The sequence below is a fragment of the Ceratotherium simum genome, chromosome 5, assembly GCF_057802395.1.
Source record: "Ceratotherium simum simum isolate JZ-2026a chromosome 5, ASM5780239v1, whole genome shotgun sequence".
Classification (NCBI taxonomy): Eukaryota; Metazoa; Chordata; class Mammalia; order Perissodactyla; family Rhinocerotidae; genus Ceratotherium; species Ceratotherium simum.
In genome coordinates, this window is record NC_141904.1 from 55,276,758 (window position 1) to 55,292,191 (window position 15,434).

A 15,434-nucleotide genomic window follows, 5' to 3' on the forward strand; every position below is an offset into this window, starting at 1 on the left:
GCATTTGAATTTAATTGCATTCTTCAAAATTCTTTAACTGCAGATAGCTGCAGAGAATACCAGGGACTAAGTCAGAGAGGAAAGTGATGTTTTTGAATAAATAGCTCTGGGCAGCCCCATCTTCCAGTCTGCATTATTCAGATAGCTTCATTTCCCTCTCTTTCTTGCCTTTTGTTTGGGAGACTTTGTCCAGAATGTTTTCAAATGAGTTGCATGAACAATAGCCCCGAGGTGTCCTGAATTTTTTCCCTTCTGCAGCCTCTGTGACTGAAGCATAGATCACCTTTGTTCTGTGGCTTGCTGCTGGGTTTATTCAATGATGTGAAGGCTGTGTTAAATGCAGCTTCCCCAAAACTCTTCCAGAACAACCTGGTGATAAGACAAGGCTATAAGCCTGGTTTTTCCTACTGCTGTAAGGAAGAAAATGCACTATCACGATAGAATCTTAGTAGCGCCTCAGAGTGGAAAGGACAAAGTCATTTGTTGAGACTATTGAAGTCTAGTTGAAGGTGGGACTTTCAGGGTGAAGGAGAGGGAAGAGGCTTGGTTAACACCTGGTAATAATTCTAATATCGTAGTTTAGTATTGGTGGGCACAGCAAAGGGAAGATTTTGAGGTCAGGGGTTCAAAGAGTCTTAGAGTATAAATTGTCCTTTGATGCTTCCTAGTGAAGAGTTGATGGATCTTTCAGGAACTTTCTGGAGTAAGCAATAAAATTATTTTTGATTTTTATCTTCCTGAGCAAGAGTTTTCTGGAATAGTAACTTATGTCAATAAAGACAGTAGAATAGTAGCTGTGTGGAAAGCTTTGTGGTGTGATGGCTTTAGTTCTCAGGTATTTCTACCTATTTATATTGTATCATGGGCCAAGTTAGTTCATTAATTCACGGGCACCTGTCCAGTCTGAGTTGCAGGAGTGGCTGCCAGAGCCAGATCTAAAGTGAGGCAAATGCCTAGGGCACAAAATTTAAGGAGCACTCGCTCTCAGGTTGGTGGCCCTGGTGACTGCCATGTGGCCCTGGAACCCTGGAAAGGATGGAGAGAAGAGGAAGGAGGGGAAATGAACATTTGTGGAGCCCTCCATGTATCGCCCTCTGCTCAAGTACTTCCGTCTCATTATTGGGAGGCCGTAGAGTGTGCTGCATCTGGGAGTAGCTGGATTCTGCAGCTGGACTACCTGGGTTCAAATCCCGGCTATGATAGAGAGTAGCTGTGTGACCTTGGGCAAGTTAGCTAATCTCTCTGTGCCTCAGTTTCCCCACCTGTAAAATGGGGATAGTGATAATACCTACCTCAGAGGCCAGTAAAGATTAAGTAAGTTCATACTTGTAGCCCAATATATAGTGAATATTTAACCTGTGTTGTAACAACCATATAAGCATATTTTTCCCATCCTATAAATGAAGAAAAGGACACTCTGAAAAGAGAACTTATCCCAAGAACAGAGTTTCTGGTGCTGGGATGGGATTGAGTGCTTTCCACCACACGATGGTACCCCATGCGTGCTTTGAGTTGGCTTTGCTCTGTCCCAATATGGCCACGAGGCAATTCATTCCATCCATCCCTCCACCCATCCAGTTAGTTGTAGTCTTCTCTCAAGTTACTGTAACTTCAAACTCCACATAAGAATTCTAAGTGCATGGAGACTGGGCATTAAACTTCAACCAAATACTTTATTAGGTCTCTGGTTCACCAGGAGCCAGCAGCAAACCCAAGAGTAGCCGCCATCCTTCCCCAGTGTCAGGACCAACAGATTGAACATGCCCAGCACATTCCCACTCAGTGCGTTTGCGCGTACTGTTTGCCCTCTCTAGACTGCCGTTGCCCCAGATACTCACCTCCTTCTAGTATTACTCAAACATCACCTTCTCAGTGAGGTCTTCCCTGACTACTTTTTGTAAGGTTTCCTCCTCCCCATTTCCTGTGTCCCTTCTTGGCTTTCTTTTTTCTTTTCCTTTGGCATCACCATTATCAAACATATAACATAATTTACTTTGTTTTTATATGTCTCCTCAAATAGAGTATAAACTACACGAGGGAAGGGATTTTTGTATGTTTCCTCCCTAGCTCTGTATGGGCACTTAGTAAATAAGTTTAGAATAAATGAATAAACTTCACAGATTATAGTGGTGTGAGTTTCCACTACTGAAGGTTAAAGACTGTGTTTCCCATGCCTCAGCATTGTCATGTAATTGTAGGGTTTTTAAAGGACATGGTGCTGCTTGGAATTGCAGCATTAATAGCATTCATTAAGGGAATTCGTCACCCTTGATTCAAGGGAAGGACATGAAGCTGTGGCAACCACAATCTGGTCACCCTAGCTACCGCTCACAAGGCTCGGAGCTTTTAAAATGCTATGTAAAATTAAAAGTTGAAAAAATTGGGGGTTTTGCACGCTAGTGGGCACAATCTTGGAATTTCAGCATGTTATACACACTAACATACATAAACTAATACATAATGTTTCATGCTAATAAATACATATTTAAAACAAACCCTAAAAAAGGGTGCTTAGGCTTCTAGTCTGAATTGGCACGTTTCTTACTTTATTTTCCAAGTGTCCGAAACTTTCTTGATTTTATTATGTAGCACAGTCTGTACCCATCAGACTCATTCAAACCAGACTCATTTAGATTTTGGAAGAGATGTTGCCCATCACGTATTCTGTTTCCCATAAAATGTGTTCCTAAAACTTTGTTGTGCCAACTCCTTGGGCTTGTATGCTGAAGCACTCTCCATGCTTGATGGTAAGAGTGGTGATGTGTCCTAGAAATCTTGCCCCCCACCCCTCGTGTGTGTTTTTCAGAAATCCCTCTGTGGTCCACATTTATTTCCAATTGTCAGAGCAAATATGGAGATCTGTCCGTGGGGAAAGGCTTATCGTTCTGTTTGGTGATGCAGAATCAGCTCTCATTTTGAGAGACTTCCTAAGCCCAAGACCTCATGCCTCTGAAGTCTCATGGATATACAGAGCTCTCTGATGTGTTTTTTAGTTTGAATTTATTTCTTTCCACAGTTCAACCACACAGGACAAGGAAGCATCTGCATCCAGGCTATCATGCTCATCACTGATGGGGCTGTGGACACCTATGATACTATCTTTGCGAAATACAATTGGCCAGATCGAAAGGTAAGTTGATGTTGATGCCGTCCATGCAGTGCAGTCCTTGAAGAATTTTTATTGTATTGTAACCTCCAGACTGTCCATGGAGAAGTGCCCAAGGTAGACTTAATCTCATAATGACCTATGGTTTCTCAGCCTTGTGTTTTTTGGTTGACCAAAACTGAATACTATGGCTTTCCTTGTTTTCAAATGAAACTTTTTTGGAGGACAGAAGAAACCTGTAAAGACAAGTTCAAAGTGTTCAGTGAAAAGATTCATTGTGAACCTGCTTCATCCATATTGGGCAGCACTTCTCTTTATTTTTGTTTTCCATGGAACCAAATCTGCTTGGTGGGTCCAGCATCTATAGAGTGGTGAAGTCAGCCACCATGGTGGACCTTTATGTTTCCATGTTTCTATAGTTCCTTCCTGAGCCCTTGTTACCATCCAGAAGCTTCTCTCCATCCCCCAGGGCTATTCCCCACCCTTGTCAAAGCTTGCCTGTTCTCTATTCTAATTCTTTCTTTGATTTCCACATTGACATTTATTCACCTGATGAAGCATCTGTTAAGGTATCAGTGATGGATATTAATATTTTTTGTGCCCTTTGAGTGCTTTAACCCAGAAGTTCCTCAAGCTGTTAGCCAGTTTGAATTCCCTGGGTAGATCTTTTAAATTTTGGATACTTGGACCCTACTCCACATCTACAGAATCAAAATCTCTGAGAATGTGGCCCAGTAAACCACGTTTTTCACAAGTTCCTCACGTGGGCACCAATCTGCAGATTGGCGGTTGGTGATCACTATCTCACCTAAATGATGGAATTTTAGCAAGAAAAAGAGGCCAGTCAGAGAGGGTGCTATCTTGAGGGTATCACAAAGATGCTTCCTATCCCATGTGCCGATGGCATTACTGTGACTATCTCTATAGGTGCGTGAGACCGACCAGACCAAGTCCATCCTGCTTTTTCTACTTCATATATTTAATTTCTGGGACTTGAACTAACGATACACACTTGAAAAAAAGGAAACAGAAGACAAGTGACAACTGTGAACTCAGCTGTATCCAGAGAGCATGTACCCTTGAGGGAGCATGACATGTCCTTCTGTATTTCCTTTTTTCATTCTTGGTCCCCTCATGTCTCTGATAACACTGGCATCTCACCTCACCAAGCATGAGTCTGGTGCTTAAAGATACATTTTGTACAACATGGTTCCCAAATGGATGCCAGCTCCTTCCCTTTGTGCTCGACCCTAGAAACAGCCATCACTTCTGAAGCTGGAGGGAAAACTAGCTATGCTGGGCGTGCTGAGAGAATGTGGGACTCTGACATGGGAGCTGCCTCAGAGAGATCTGGGAATAAATTTGACTGAATGAACTCCCACAATAAGCACTGACTTTAGAACCCAACTCTTGAATAAGATGGAAGTTCACTGTTGGACAAGGTGATTTTAGTTGCAGTATTTCAGGTGATGATTTCCAGGGACAGGTAGGGGACAGAGTTAATTTCTGATCAATGTGCCTGATGTGAAAGGAGGCACATGCTGGATACAGTGGCACCCCTGCAGCACACAGCACGGTACTGGGCACATTACTGCTAGCTAATGCACAACCCTGAGGGGTGGCTGAGTGACTGAGGGGCCTGGGAGGGAGGCCACAGCACTATTAAACATGGGTAGGACCATGGACATTTTGCAGTAAAGTAGAATGTTCACAGATACCATGACATCTCACAGCATGTTGAAGAATATCTTGCATTATTTAGGACCATCTGAAATAAAAGAAGAAAGTAAAGGAGCTTTTAATAAGCAGCTCCATTAATAAGAAATGGGTTATCATATGAATCCCACATGCTGAATCACATGAGTCCCTCCCACTTGGTGATACTTGAGGGATAGCAGTTGCCCAGGAATGTTGGTGTTTAAACATCCTATCCTTACTTGCAGGGAGAGGCATAGGTTGAGGGCTGCAAAGTCGTAATTCTTCAGACAAAACACAAATTTCAACATATCTTTCCAAAGGAACAACATTGACTTTAGGCCAGGTGCTTTCTTGGATTAACTTCAGCCAGGGTCTTGGAAATTTCAACATTACATGAAGCAGTTTCATCTACTTATAAAGAATTATCAAGCAGAAGCAGATTTTCTTTCTGTAGCAAGAGGGACTTTTTCTATGATTAGAAATTAATAGCAGGATCTCTTCTCTCCTGTTCCCTTCTGGAGAGTTCTGTGACATTCATATGCAAATACATACAGTCTCTTCTTGATGACTTCTCTGTGAAGGTGCAGGTAATAACTTTGCATAAAACCCCACTGTGATTTAGCACTGCGTTAAGGTGAGATGATGAGCCATTTCTAAGCAGTCATCTTTCTTCATTATTTTGAACATTAGATATTTGGTAGAGGGTTGTGTCATGCTGTAGTTGGCAACCTTCAAGATGATAGAAACAGGAAATGGGTTCAGGAAAGAGAACAATGATCTTAAGGCTGGAACCTGATTCCTGTAGGAAAGACAGTGGTTCTCAAACTTGAGGGAGCTTAAGAATCATCTGGAGGGCTTCTTCCAGCACAGATTGCTCACCCCACCCCAGAGTTCCTGATTCAGTTGGGCTTGATGGGGCCTGAGAATGTGCATTTCTAACAAGCTCCCAGCCATTGCAGATGCTACTGGGGGGAGAGCTGTGCTTGGGAACGTTTGCCTTAGAAATAGCCCGAGGAATGGGGTTTGGTGACTCTCTGGGCTCTGCCACTTTTGCTTCCCTCTGTTCATCTTTACGAAGGCTTGTTCCTCAATCAAATCTAGTGCCCAGGTATGTGTTTCTTGGCCCATACTTTGTTTTAAAATTTGTCAATTACTGATCATCATTTAAAAATCTGGAGATAGTATATAAAATTTTATAGTTTTAGTTTCTCTCATAAAGGGGTACACTTGGCACTTTAGAGCCAACATTCTCACATGGTAAAAGAATGGCTGGAGCTGCCCCCTTAGATGGCAAATGCATGCTCCTTTTGGCAATGACCCTCATCTCCCACTTCACTTATATGCTTTATAGGCCCATAGGTGTGGAGTGCTGGGCCACTGCACTAGATTAACAGGTACATGCTGTTTCCTAGACGTGGCCTTTGGGGATTTGTTCCTTTCTCTTAGGTCTGCCCTAAGCTTTCCCTCTTCTTCTCCAGCCAGATGCCATCTTCTCTTTGCCTGAGCCCTAAACTTCATAATCCCTCAGAATTGTCTGAAGGGAAGTGTAGCTTCATGTCCAGTTCTGTAATTACTTCTGGGCCTGTCTTTCATCTTCATTGGTTTGGTGAGTCCTCGAGGATAGGTTCTCTATCTCTGAACAGTCCCACCACCACGCACCATTTTCCAGCCCTGCTGAGAAGCGTGGCATGGAGACCCTAGGGTAGCCTCATAATTCCTACCCCATGGCGTTTATGCCCTGTATAATCTTTCCACCGTGAGTATGGGTGGACCTGTGACTTGCTTTTAACCAATAGAATATGGTAAAAAGGTGAGAGGACTTTGCAGATGTAATCAGGGTCTCAAGTTAGTTGATTTAGAGCTAATTAAAAAGGATATTATCCTGAATGGGCCTTATTTCGTTGAAAACCCTTAAAAGAGGGACTGGACACTCCCTGAGGACAGAGATACTCTCCTTGCTGGTTTGGGGAGGTAAGCGGCTGTTTGGACAAGCCCACGTGTCAAGGAACTGGGGGCAGCCTCTAGGACCTGAGGGTGGCCTCTAGCCAACGGCCAGCCAAAAGCTGGGCCCTCAGTCTTATAGACACAAGGATATGAATCCTGCCAACAATCTGAGTGAGCTTGGAGGAGGATTCTTCCCCAGTCGAGCCTCCAGACAAAAACACAGCCCATCAACACCTTGATTGCAGCCTTGTGAGACCATGAACAGAAGACCCAGCTAAGCTGCACCCACACTCCTGACCCACAGAAACTGTGAGATAATAAATGTGTGCTGTTTTAAGCTACTAGAATTGTGTGGCTTGTTATGTAGCAATAGAAAACTGTTGGAAGAAGCAAGGAGAAGGGAGAAAGGAAAGAAAATCACTTATTGTAGCAATGCTATCAAACATCCCCACTTAGTGGCTTAAAATAACAATCTATTATTTCTTGCAATTCTGTGGGTTAACTGTGTAGTGGTTCAGCTCCACATGGTGTCAAGTGGGGTCACTGAGGAAGCTGCATTCATTTGGGAGCTTGGCTGAGCTGCCTCGGTTCTCCTTCCCATGGCCTCTGTCTCTACTTGATGTCTAATCCTCCAGGGCAACACTGTGAGTCCTCTCTCCTCTGGACAGTAGCCGGACCTTCCTTACAGTATAGCAGCTGGGTTCCAAGAAAGGGAAAGCAGAAGGAAGTGGGGAGCATGCCAGAGGAGCACTTGTGGGTGCCGTTTTTTAAAGCCACCTACCACCTAACTAGGGCCTTTTTCAAGGCAACTTCTTAACAAAACATTTTAGAATGAGTTGGAAGAAGGAATGCATTATTGGTGATTTAACTATGAGTCTATGAAGGCAGCATCATGATTGCCTACAGAGTGTCCCTTGCCAGCATTTTATTTCTGAGAGCAGAAATGAGGAGCTATTTGTTCATTTATTGGATGCCATTTACTTTTGCCTAATATCCATTGGTTAGTGGCTTAATGGCAGTGCTACACACTTGGAATAAAATATAAACTCCTCAACATGAAAGGGACTCATTCCAGGATCTTCTCAAGAAATAAAGCTGCCTACATTTAAATTAGAAAAATGGCCATACCTGCCATCTACGTAGTTACTCTTTCAAGTGAACTAAAAAAATAAAAGGTCATGGAATTATTAATCATTACCTCCCCTGGTACACAAGACAGGGTGGATAGGTAAGAAAATGGTAAGTAAATGATTTAAATAAGAAGTTGGCATACTGTGGCCCATGGGCCAAATCTAGCCCATTGCCTGCTTTCTGCAGCCCATGAGCTGCGAATGACTTTGACATTTTTAAATGGGGGGAAAAAAATCTCAAGGAGAATATTTCATGACATGTGAAAATTATATGAAATCCAAATTTCACTGTCCATAAATAAAGTATTATTGTAACATAGCCATACCCATTTGTTTACATATAGTCTATTGTTGCATAGTCGTGACAGAGACCATCTGGCCTGCAAAGCCTGAAATATTTACTCTCTGGCCCTTTAAGGATATGTTTGCCAACCCCTGATCTAAAGGAATCTTGAAAGAAATTTAGATCAACTGGTGTATTGTTGAGAGTCATTGAGACGCCCTCAGAATTATATGTGTTGGCTGAATTGAACAGATGATAGTAGTGGCGATTTCTCCCTACATTTTCATTCCTTTTTTCTACTTGAATAAACTAGCCTAGCCTAGCCACATGATAAATGGTAGAGGGAATGGGACACTTGACGGCAAATAATTCTCTTCATGCCCCAAATGTGGAGAGACTCTTTCCTTTCTGTCTTGAGTGGTTTCTGTCCTTCTCCTTCTCCTGGCTTCTCCTTCGGTGCTGTCATCAGGGCTGGGACACAGTACACTGTGATTCAGTTGTTCAGAAGGAGAGCGAGTTGCAGGTCCCCAGCCTGGGGCTGGACCCAGTCCCTGGAATGTAGGATCTTCGTAAGTGTTAGACTTAACTGCCCCTTGACCCCCGTTTTGGTGGTGACATGGCACATGGCAGAGTGTCACAGCTTTCAGGGCACTGGAGTATCAGAGGGAACACCCTGGAGAGAAGCTGTTCCCTCTTTACCAAGACTCAGGAAACCAGAGGCTCCCTGAATCTAAATAAAATGGAATCCCTGGTACTCCTGGGTTCATAACTCTTATTTTGCTGTGCATGATACTTTCGGGAGTGAGATTTGGCATGTAGCTGTCATATAACAGACTGTGTCTTAACTTGCTTCTGTTGTAGGTACAACCGTGAAACCCTGCCTAGGTGTGCAGTGTGGTAATGACCCTTCTATACCTGTTAGATGTCACTGCACACTCTGTCCTTCACGTGGGTATGTGAGGAGAAACGCAGGCGGCACTGGAATGCTCAACTTACTCTCCTGAACCCAAGTCTCCCTCAATAAGAGAATATTTTAAACTGGCTTCCTGTACCCAAATACATAAAACTAATGAGAGCTAATTCTTATTGAATGCTGAGTGTCAGGCACTGTTCTAAATGCTTCCTATGTATTTAATTCTCCCAGAAACCCCATAAGATAGGTACTGTTATTATCCTCTTTTCACAAATGAGGAAACTGAGGCAGCAAGAGGCTATAAGACTGATTCAGGGTTCCATAGCTAGCGTTTGGTAGAGCTGAAATGACAACTTGGCAGTTGAATGGTGAGGCTGCGCCCTTAACCAGGATGCAGAAATCTTGAGGGCAAAAGCAAAACAAAATGACCTCAGGTCCGAGAAAGAGCTGTCCACACTGCCCACATTGTTGCCCAGACAGTAAGTCCATTTCCTTGGCCTTCCCACTCTCAAGTGCGGGAGAGGCTGCAGAATGTCAGAGATTTGGGGAATCTCAGAACCCATCGGGGCCACAGGCAGAGAGCAAGAAGAGGGCAGATTGCACGCCTCAGGATGAGGCTGTGTGGGTGTAACTAAATGATTTTCCTCTTCTGCAAGGACGAGGACTGCAAAGGTGAACACCGTTTCAGTTATGTGTGCTGTGTGTTTTACTGTCTCTTATCTCTAGGACAAGAGTGAGGAGGGTAGCTTTGAGGCCCTGCCAGAGACAACCAGGGCCTTGGAAGGGGTCCTTGGAAGGGGTCCTTGGAAGATCCTCAGTGGCCTGGGGAGGCCTGCAAGGAGAGGTGGGGCAAAAACAGCTCTTGCTTTGGGGGTAAAGAAGCTCTTGATCATGGAATGGTTTGGGGGGCCTGGCTTTGGAGCACTTTGGGAAACACTGTTGGAAATCACTGTCCTATAAGCTGGCCTCACATAGATCTCCAAGAAGGGGCTCTCTTGGGAGTTTTGCCCCAGGCGTCCCTCCCTTGGCATAATTTGGAAGCTAAAGCCTCAAGCCAGCCATGTCCTAGTGGCCTCAGAGGTGCTGAAAGGCTTAGCTCTGCCTCCGTGACTCTGGGGTGGTTTTGGAAAGCTCAGGAATCCCTCTCCCTGCGTCTTTCCATGGGACATGTGCCACTCTGGAGAGCAGAGTTTCTGAGCTGAGTCAGAGCTTAATCTTTTAACAACCCAACCCGTAAATAATCTTAAGCAATTTGGAAGGAATTTTTTGTTCTTCCTTTTTTTCTTGAACTACATCGTTCCCTTCTCTGATTTTCAAATGATTTTACAAAGCATTTTCTTTGAGCCGGTGGAGAGAAGAAGGTATTTACCCAAGATCACAGGCAATTGGGGAAGGAGTTAAGGTCATATTGCTTGTGGAGGAGGGGGTCTCAAAATACTCTTCCACTCCGTCCCCCCTCCACTCGGGCTCTGTTCCTCACCCCACAGAACCAGGTTAATGTGGGGGCTGGAGGGTGGCAGGGGCTGTTGGCAGGGGAAGTAGAGGGAAGGGAGTAGCCATGTGGGTGGGTACTTCATTCATTCAACAGATTTTTATTGAGGGTGCCCTGTGTCCCAGGCCTTTGTACTGGAGCCCAGGAGTACGGGGCTGACATGACAGCTCCAAGGAGATCCAGGAGAGCAGGTAACAGATCACAGGTAACAGTGAAAAGGCTAATTGGAGACAAACAAGGGCCTGAGAGAGAGAATGAGGTGGCCAAGGGAAGCCTCTCCCAGGAGAGTGCATGTAAGTGAAAGGAGCTGTGGCGGAGGGGGAGGGAACAGTATTTACTTTCAAAGCCCTGAGGAGGAGAAGTTGGGTGTGTGTGAGGAGCTGGATGAAGAGCAGGTGGCTGGAGCCTCTTGAGTACAAGGGCAGTGTCATAGGGGAGGCTGACAGGACAGGCAAGGTTAGCTCCTTCAGGCTTTGATTGTCACAGTAAGGAATTGGGATTGTGATCCAAGGGTAGTGGGGAGCCATGGGAGGCCCCTGAACAGGGGAGGGATGTGAGCTGGTTGTTTTCAGAAGTTCCCTCTGGTTACCGTGTGGGGATTTGGTTTACGGGGCATGGACCTGAGCTCTGTATGCCGTTTCGGTGTTGATGCTCCTCATCATAATTGATTTCAGTGGCGGCGGGGAGGGGTCCAGGTAGTAGACTTTTTTTAGTACTCCCTTATAAATGCTCCAAGCTGTTCCTGTTTCTTACTAGTGTTGTATTTCAGGGCTCAGTTGGGTGGTTACATGTCCCTGTCCCTTCCCTCTTTTCCTCTCTCTCTCCCTCCCTGACTGAAGACACGTTTTGATCTGAAAGTTTTGGGTGAGTTTGTGTCGTTGCTGTATTTTTTCAAGGGTGATAAATCCTAAAGCTGTCTTAGGAGAATAGCAGGAACATTCATTTCTCGTGGTCAGTCAACGGTATGACAGGAAAAGGCGTTTTCAGTCACCGTGGTAAAAGCTCACACAGGCCCTCCTTACGGCTGAAGGGAGAGTTGAAATGGTTCGCTGTCTCCCAGTTTATTTTTAATTACTTCTGCTGGTATTAGACATCTTGTGACTCCAGCAAGAAGAACATGATGAGACAAGTTAGGAAAGAGGCCTGTTGATGCATAGCGGCTGCCAGCCATTGAAATATCACTTCATGTCAGAGGCTCAAGACAGTCCTGTGGGCACCTTCCCTGCTGCCACAGATGCTGTTTCTCTTCTCGGGCTCAACGCTGGGGCCTTGGCCTCCCCTCAGTCACCACTGTCTTCAGGAAGTGGGTGGAGGACAGTGTGCCTTCCCAAGAGACCCCCACCATCCTCCAGTAAATGGTTGTCAAGTAGCCACTCCTCAGGGAAGTACTCCCCATGCTAGGTGCCCAGTCAAACAATTTACTTGCCTTGGCTTTTTTAATTCTTAGCTCTGCCCTCTGGGTAGACATTCCTGTTGCCATTCTCATCTTACAGGTGAGGGAACCGAGGCTTGCTAAGTCACCCAGAGCCCACAATTATGAAGCTGGGGGTCTTCCATCCTTAACCATGTCAGACTGTCTCCGCACCTGTGCTCTCAAACTCAGGGGTTGGCAGATGGCGAGACTTGCAAAAAATGTTTGCTGGGTTCCATTCTCTGCAGGTGCGGCCCCAGAATCAGAATTTCAATTTCAATCAAGCTCATAGAGCACACTTTGTGAGTTACGAGGGGGTTTTAGTGCCCCCTCCACTGCTTGGCAGGCGAAGACTATTTGTCCAAGCTGGAACATGCAGAGAAATGTCCCTCAGCACAGTAAATTCCCAGTGGATCAAGGGCAGAAACCCACCACTTGTTTTAACAGAGAGAATTTAATGTTGAGAATTGTTAACCAAAAAGGGCAAAAAGAGAAATCTAGGGTGTCATGTAAGGAGCAACTGCAGGCAACAGCTGCCGCCCTATGGCGGTCAGGGAGGGTAGGAGAGGAGACGGGAAGAGAAGAGGTTATTATTAAAACTTAGAGGCTTGGAGGAGAGGACTTGGGCGGCTCGGACTCAGACCTCTGAGGAGGGCACACTGGCTGGAAGGTGCAGGGGTCTCTGAGCCCAGAGGAAGGTCCTCTGGGGCTAGGACCCAGACTTTTGAGGAGAGGGTACTGGGATCTCTGAGGGGGAGGCAATGAAACTGATTCTCAGAGTGCTGGGGAAACTACAGACTGGCTTCATTCACTGCTGCTGGATGAACTGTCCCTGCCGAGGTGAAGAAGTCTTGCTAGAGTGATGGCATTAGAAACAAGAAGCCAACAGGAAGCAAACAGAAGGCAGCAAGGCCCTCCTCCTTCCTCCCCTATTGACCCTTCCGGCACAGCCTCACTAGAAACAGCTGGCAAAGCAGAAACGGGGTTTGCGGAGCCCAGCCCCAGCCTCACAAAGCCCGGTGGATTTGGTGCTGAGGCACATTAGCTTATTAACTGGAATACCCAGTAATAACTGGAAGCTTGCTGAATGAGTTCAGCATTATTTGCAGGCAAAAGACATGTCATATTCTTGTTTCCTGGATTTTTATTTCTCTTGGACTATCGAGTAGGGCTCTTGGGGAGGGGGCAAGCGTAGGGAAGCAGTGCTGCCTAGTGGAAGGAGGGTGGTGTCTAGATGCTGACAAATCTGTTTCCCTCATCTGTAAAATGAGGTTGATTATACACACCTTGCAGTGTTGTTCAGAATTAAACACGATGATGTGCTACCAAGCTCAGTGCTGGGCACAGAGTGGGCAGTACATGATGCTATGCCATCGTCATTGTCACCATGATTGCCAACCATTCACAGTGCTAAAATCCCTCTGTTACAGTTAAAATGTAGTTGTACTGGATGAATTCAAGATGGTGTAGCAATATTTTTTCAGGTGTGGAAAATAGAAAGTACTCTTTTATCCCTGAATATGGATTAATTTTATGCAGTGTCTTGGTTGACTTATGAGAAGATTAAAGTATTCAGCTGCATTTTAAAAACATTTCTAGGCCTTTCCTTTTACCTGTTTCATGAATAAATATATATGCAGTATTCTTTTACCTAAACTTCTGGCACCTATAAAAATATACTGAGATCTATTTGACAATTCAGTATCATTAACTAATGATACATAGTAGCTGATGTTCCTCAATTCAGACAAGTGGCCTGTCTTAGTGAAACATAAAAAGGAGATTTGAAAAGTAGTGTTGCTTTTATATCATTTTTAACCCTTTTCTAGAGTGGTGGTCACGGCTCAGACTGCCTGGGCTGCTGTCCAGGCTTTATCATCTCTGAGCTGAGAGATTTTGGGCAAGTGATTGAATCTCGTTATGCTTAGTTTCTTGGGGGGAAGGAAATGGGGGACAAGAACCATGCCCCCCTTATGCAGTCATTGTGCAGGCAGATGAGTCTAGCCCAGAGTCTAGTGAGTCCTTGGGGGCAGCAAGTGCTCGGTGAATGTTAGTGATGGAGAAGAGATTGTGGTCTGCAGGATCCTGGACCGGGCTCAGCGGTGCATCATCCAAGGGAACATCCTCAGGCAGCCTGCGCTGCTGTGAAGACAGAAAAGGACAGGACTTGGCACGGCAGGTTTGGGAACACATGTGGCCGGTTGAGTGGGTTTGGAAGCACTTAATTCTCTTAAGCAGCCTCAGATTACTTTCTCACCTCATTTGCTTCCTTCGTAAAACTCCTCCCGTAGATGGTTTGGTGGGAAGCCTCACAACAAACAGCCTTCCTGTTTGTGAGGGACCACAGACTGTGGACTGGTCGGGCTTAGTAATTGGAGGGCTCCCAACAGAGGCTCCACAGCCTGAAACTGCCCGGCCTCCTGAGAGGCTGAGCCCATCTTGTATGTTTATCATCTCACCAGGTGAGTTGCTGCCCAGTTTCCTGCATTTCCTTTGTAGGATGGGCCAGGGAGGGGGACTTAGCAGGGTGGAGAAGAGGGCAGAACATGCCCTTGCTGTTGTGAAAATGCCCGAGGATGCCAGGCATTGGGGGCCCGCAGACATGGAAGCCAGCTGTGTTTCTCCACCCCTGCCACTCTTGTATCTGCACATGCATTGCAATCAAATCACATTTCTTCCCAATTCTCAGACAGATTTGTTTCATCAGAAGTAGGCACTCCACAGCCTGTTCTCCACCCAGCAGCCAGGCACTTTGGAAACTGGAGGCAGATCATGCCAAAGAACCTCTACTGGCTCCCCACTCTCTGCCAGGTGTAAGCTGTCATCCCAGGAGAGGCTCACAAGGCCTGGCCTGATGGAGTCCCCTTTCATCCCGACCTCCTCTCCGCTGCTCTCCCCTCGCCGCCCTCCCCTTGCCGCCCTCTGCACAGCCCGCTGCTCTCAGGCATGCTGAGAGGTCTGCAATTCCTGTTCCCTCTGCCTGGACACTTTGCCCCCAGAGTTCCACACTGGCTCACTCCCCACTTCCTTCATGCCCTTGCCCAGACACCACCTTTTCAATGAGATCTGCTCTGCCTGGTTTCAAGTTACCCCAGGCCCTGCCCACCAGCAATCTTCGTTACTGCTGTAGTGTCAGTGATAGCATTTTTCATCATGTAACATATCAAATAAACATCAAAAGGAGGTAAATTGTATTGTATTCATTGTCTCATCCTTTAGAAGCAGAACAGTATGAGAGCAGACTGCTGTGTCTGTCCCCCATTGATGTACCCCAAGTGACCAGAGCAGTGCCGGACACACAGCATGGGCTCAGGGAACTTTCCCAGAAGGAGGGAGCCAGTGCTAGCCCAGCACTTTGCAAGCATCATCTTGCTGGATCCTCACAGCACCTTCGTGGTACAGATATTTATAGTATGTCCCTTTTCTAGGTGAGGAAACTGACTTGAGAGCAGGTTAA

At 45.7% G+C, this 15,434-nt stretch overlaps 1 protein-coding gene across 1 annotated transcript in view; it reads left to right on the forward strand.

Moving 5' to 3' along the window:
* The window catches only part of CACNA2D3 (calcium voltage-gated channel auxiliary subunit alpha2delta 3), an 838,936-nt gene that overhangs the window by 448,673 nt on the left and 374,829 nt on the right, over positions 1-15,434 (forward strand). Inside the window, exon 11 of the mRNA XM_087431193.1 lies at positions 3,017-3,130. Coding sequence (XP_087287319.1) covers positions 3,017-3,130 — 114 coding nt within the window. The remainder of the gene's footprint in view (positions 1-3,016; positions 3,131-15,434) is intronic.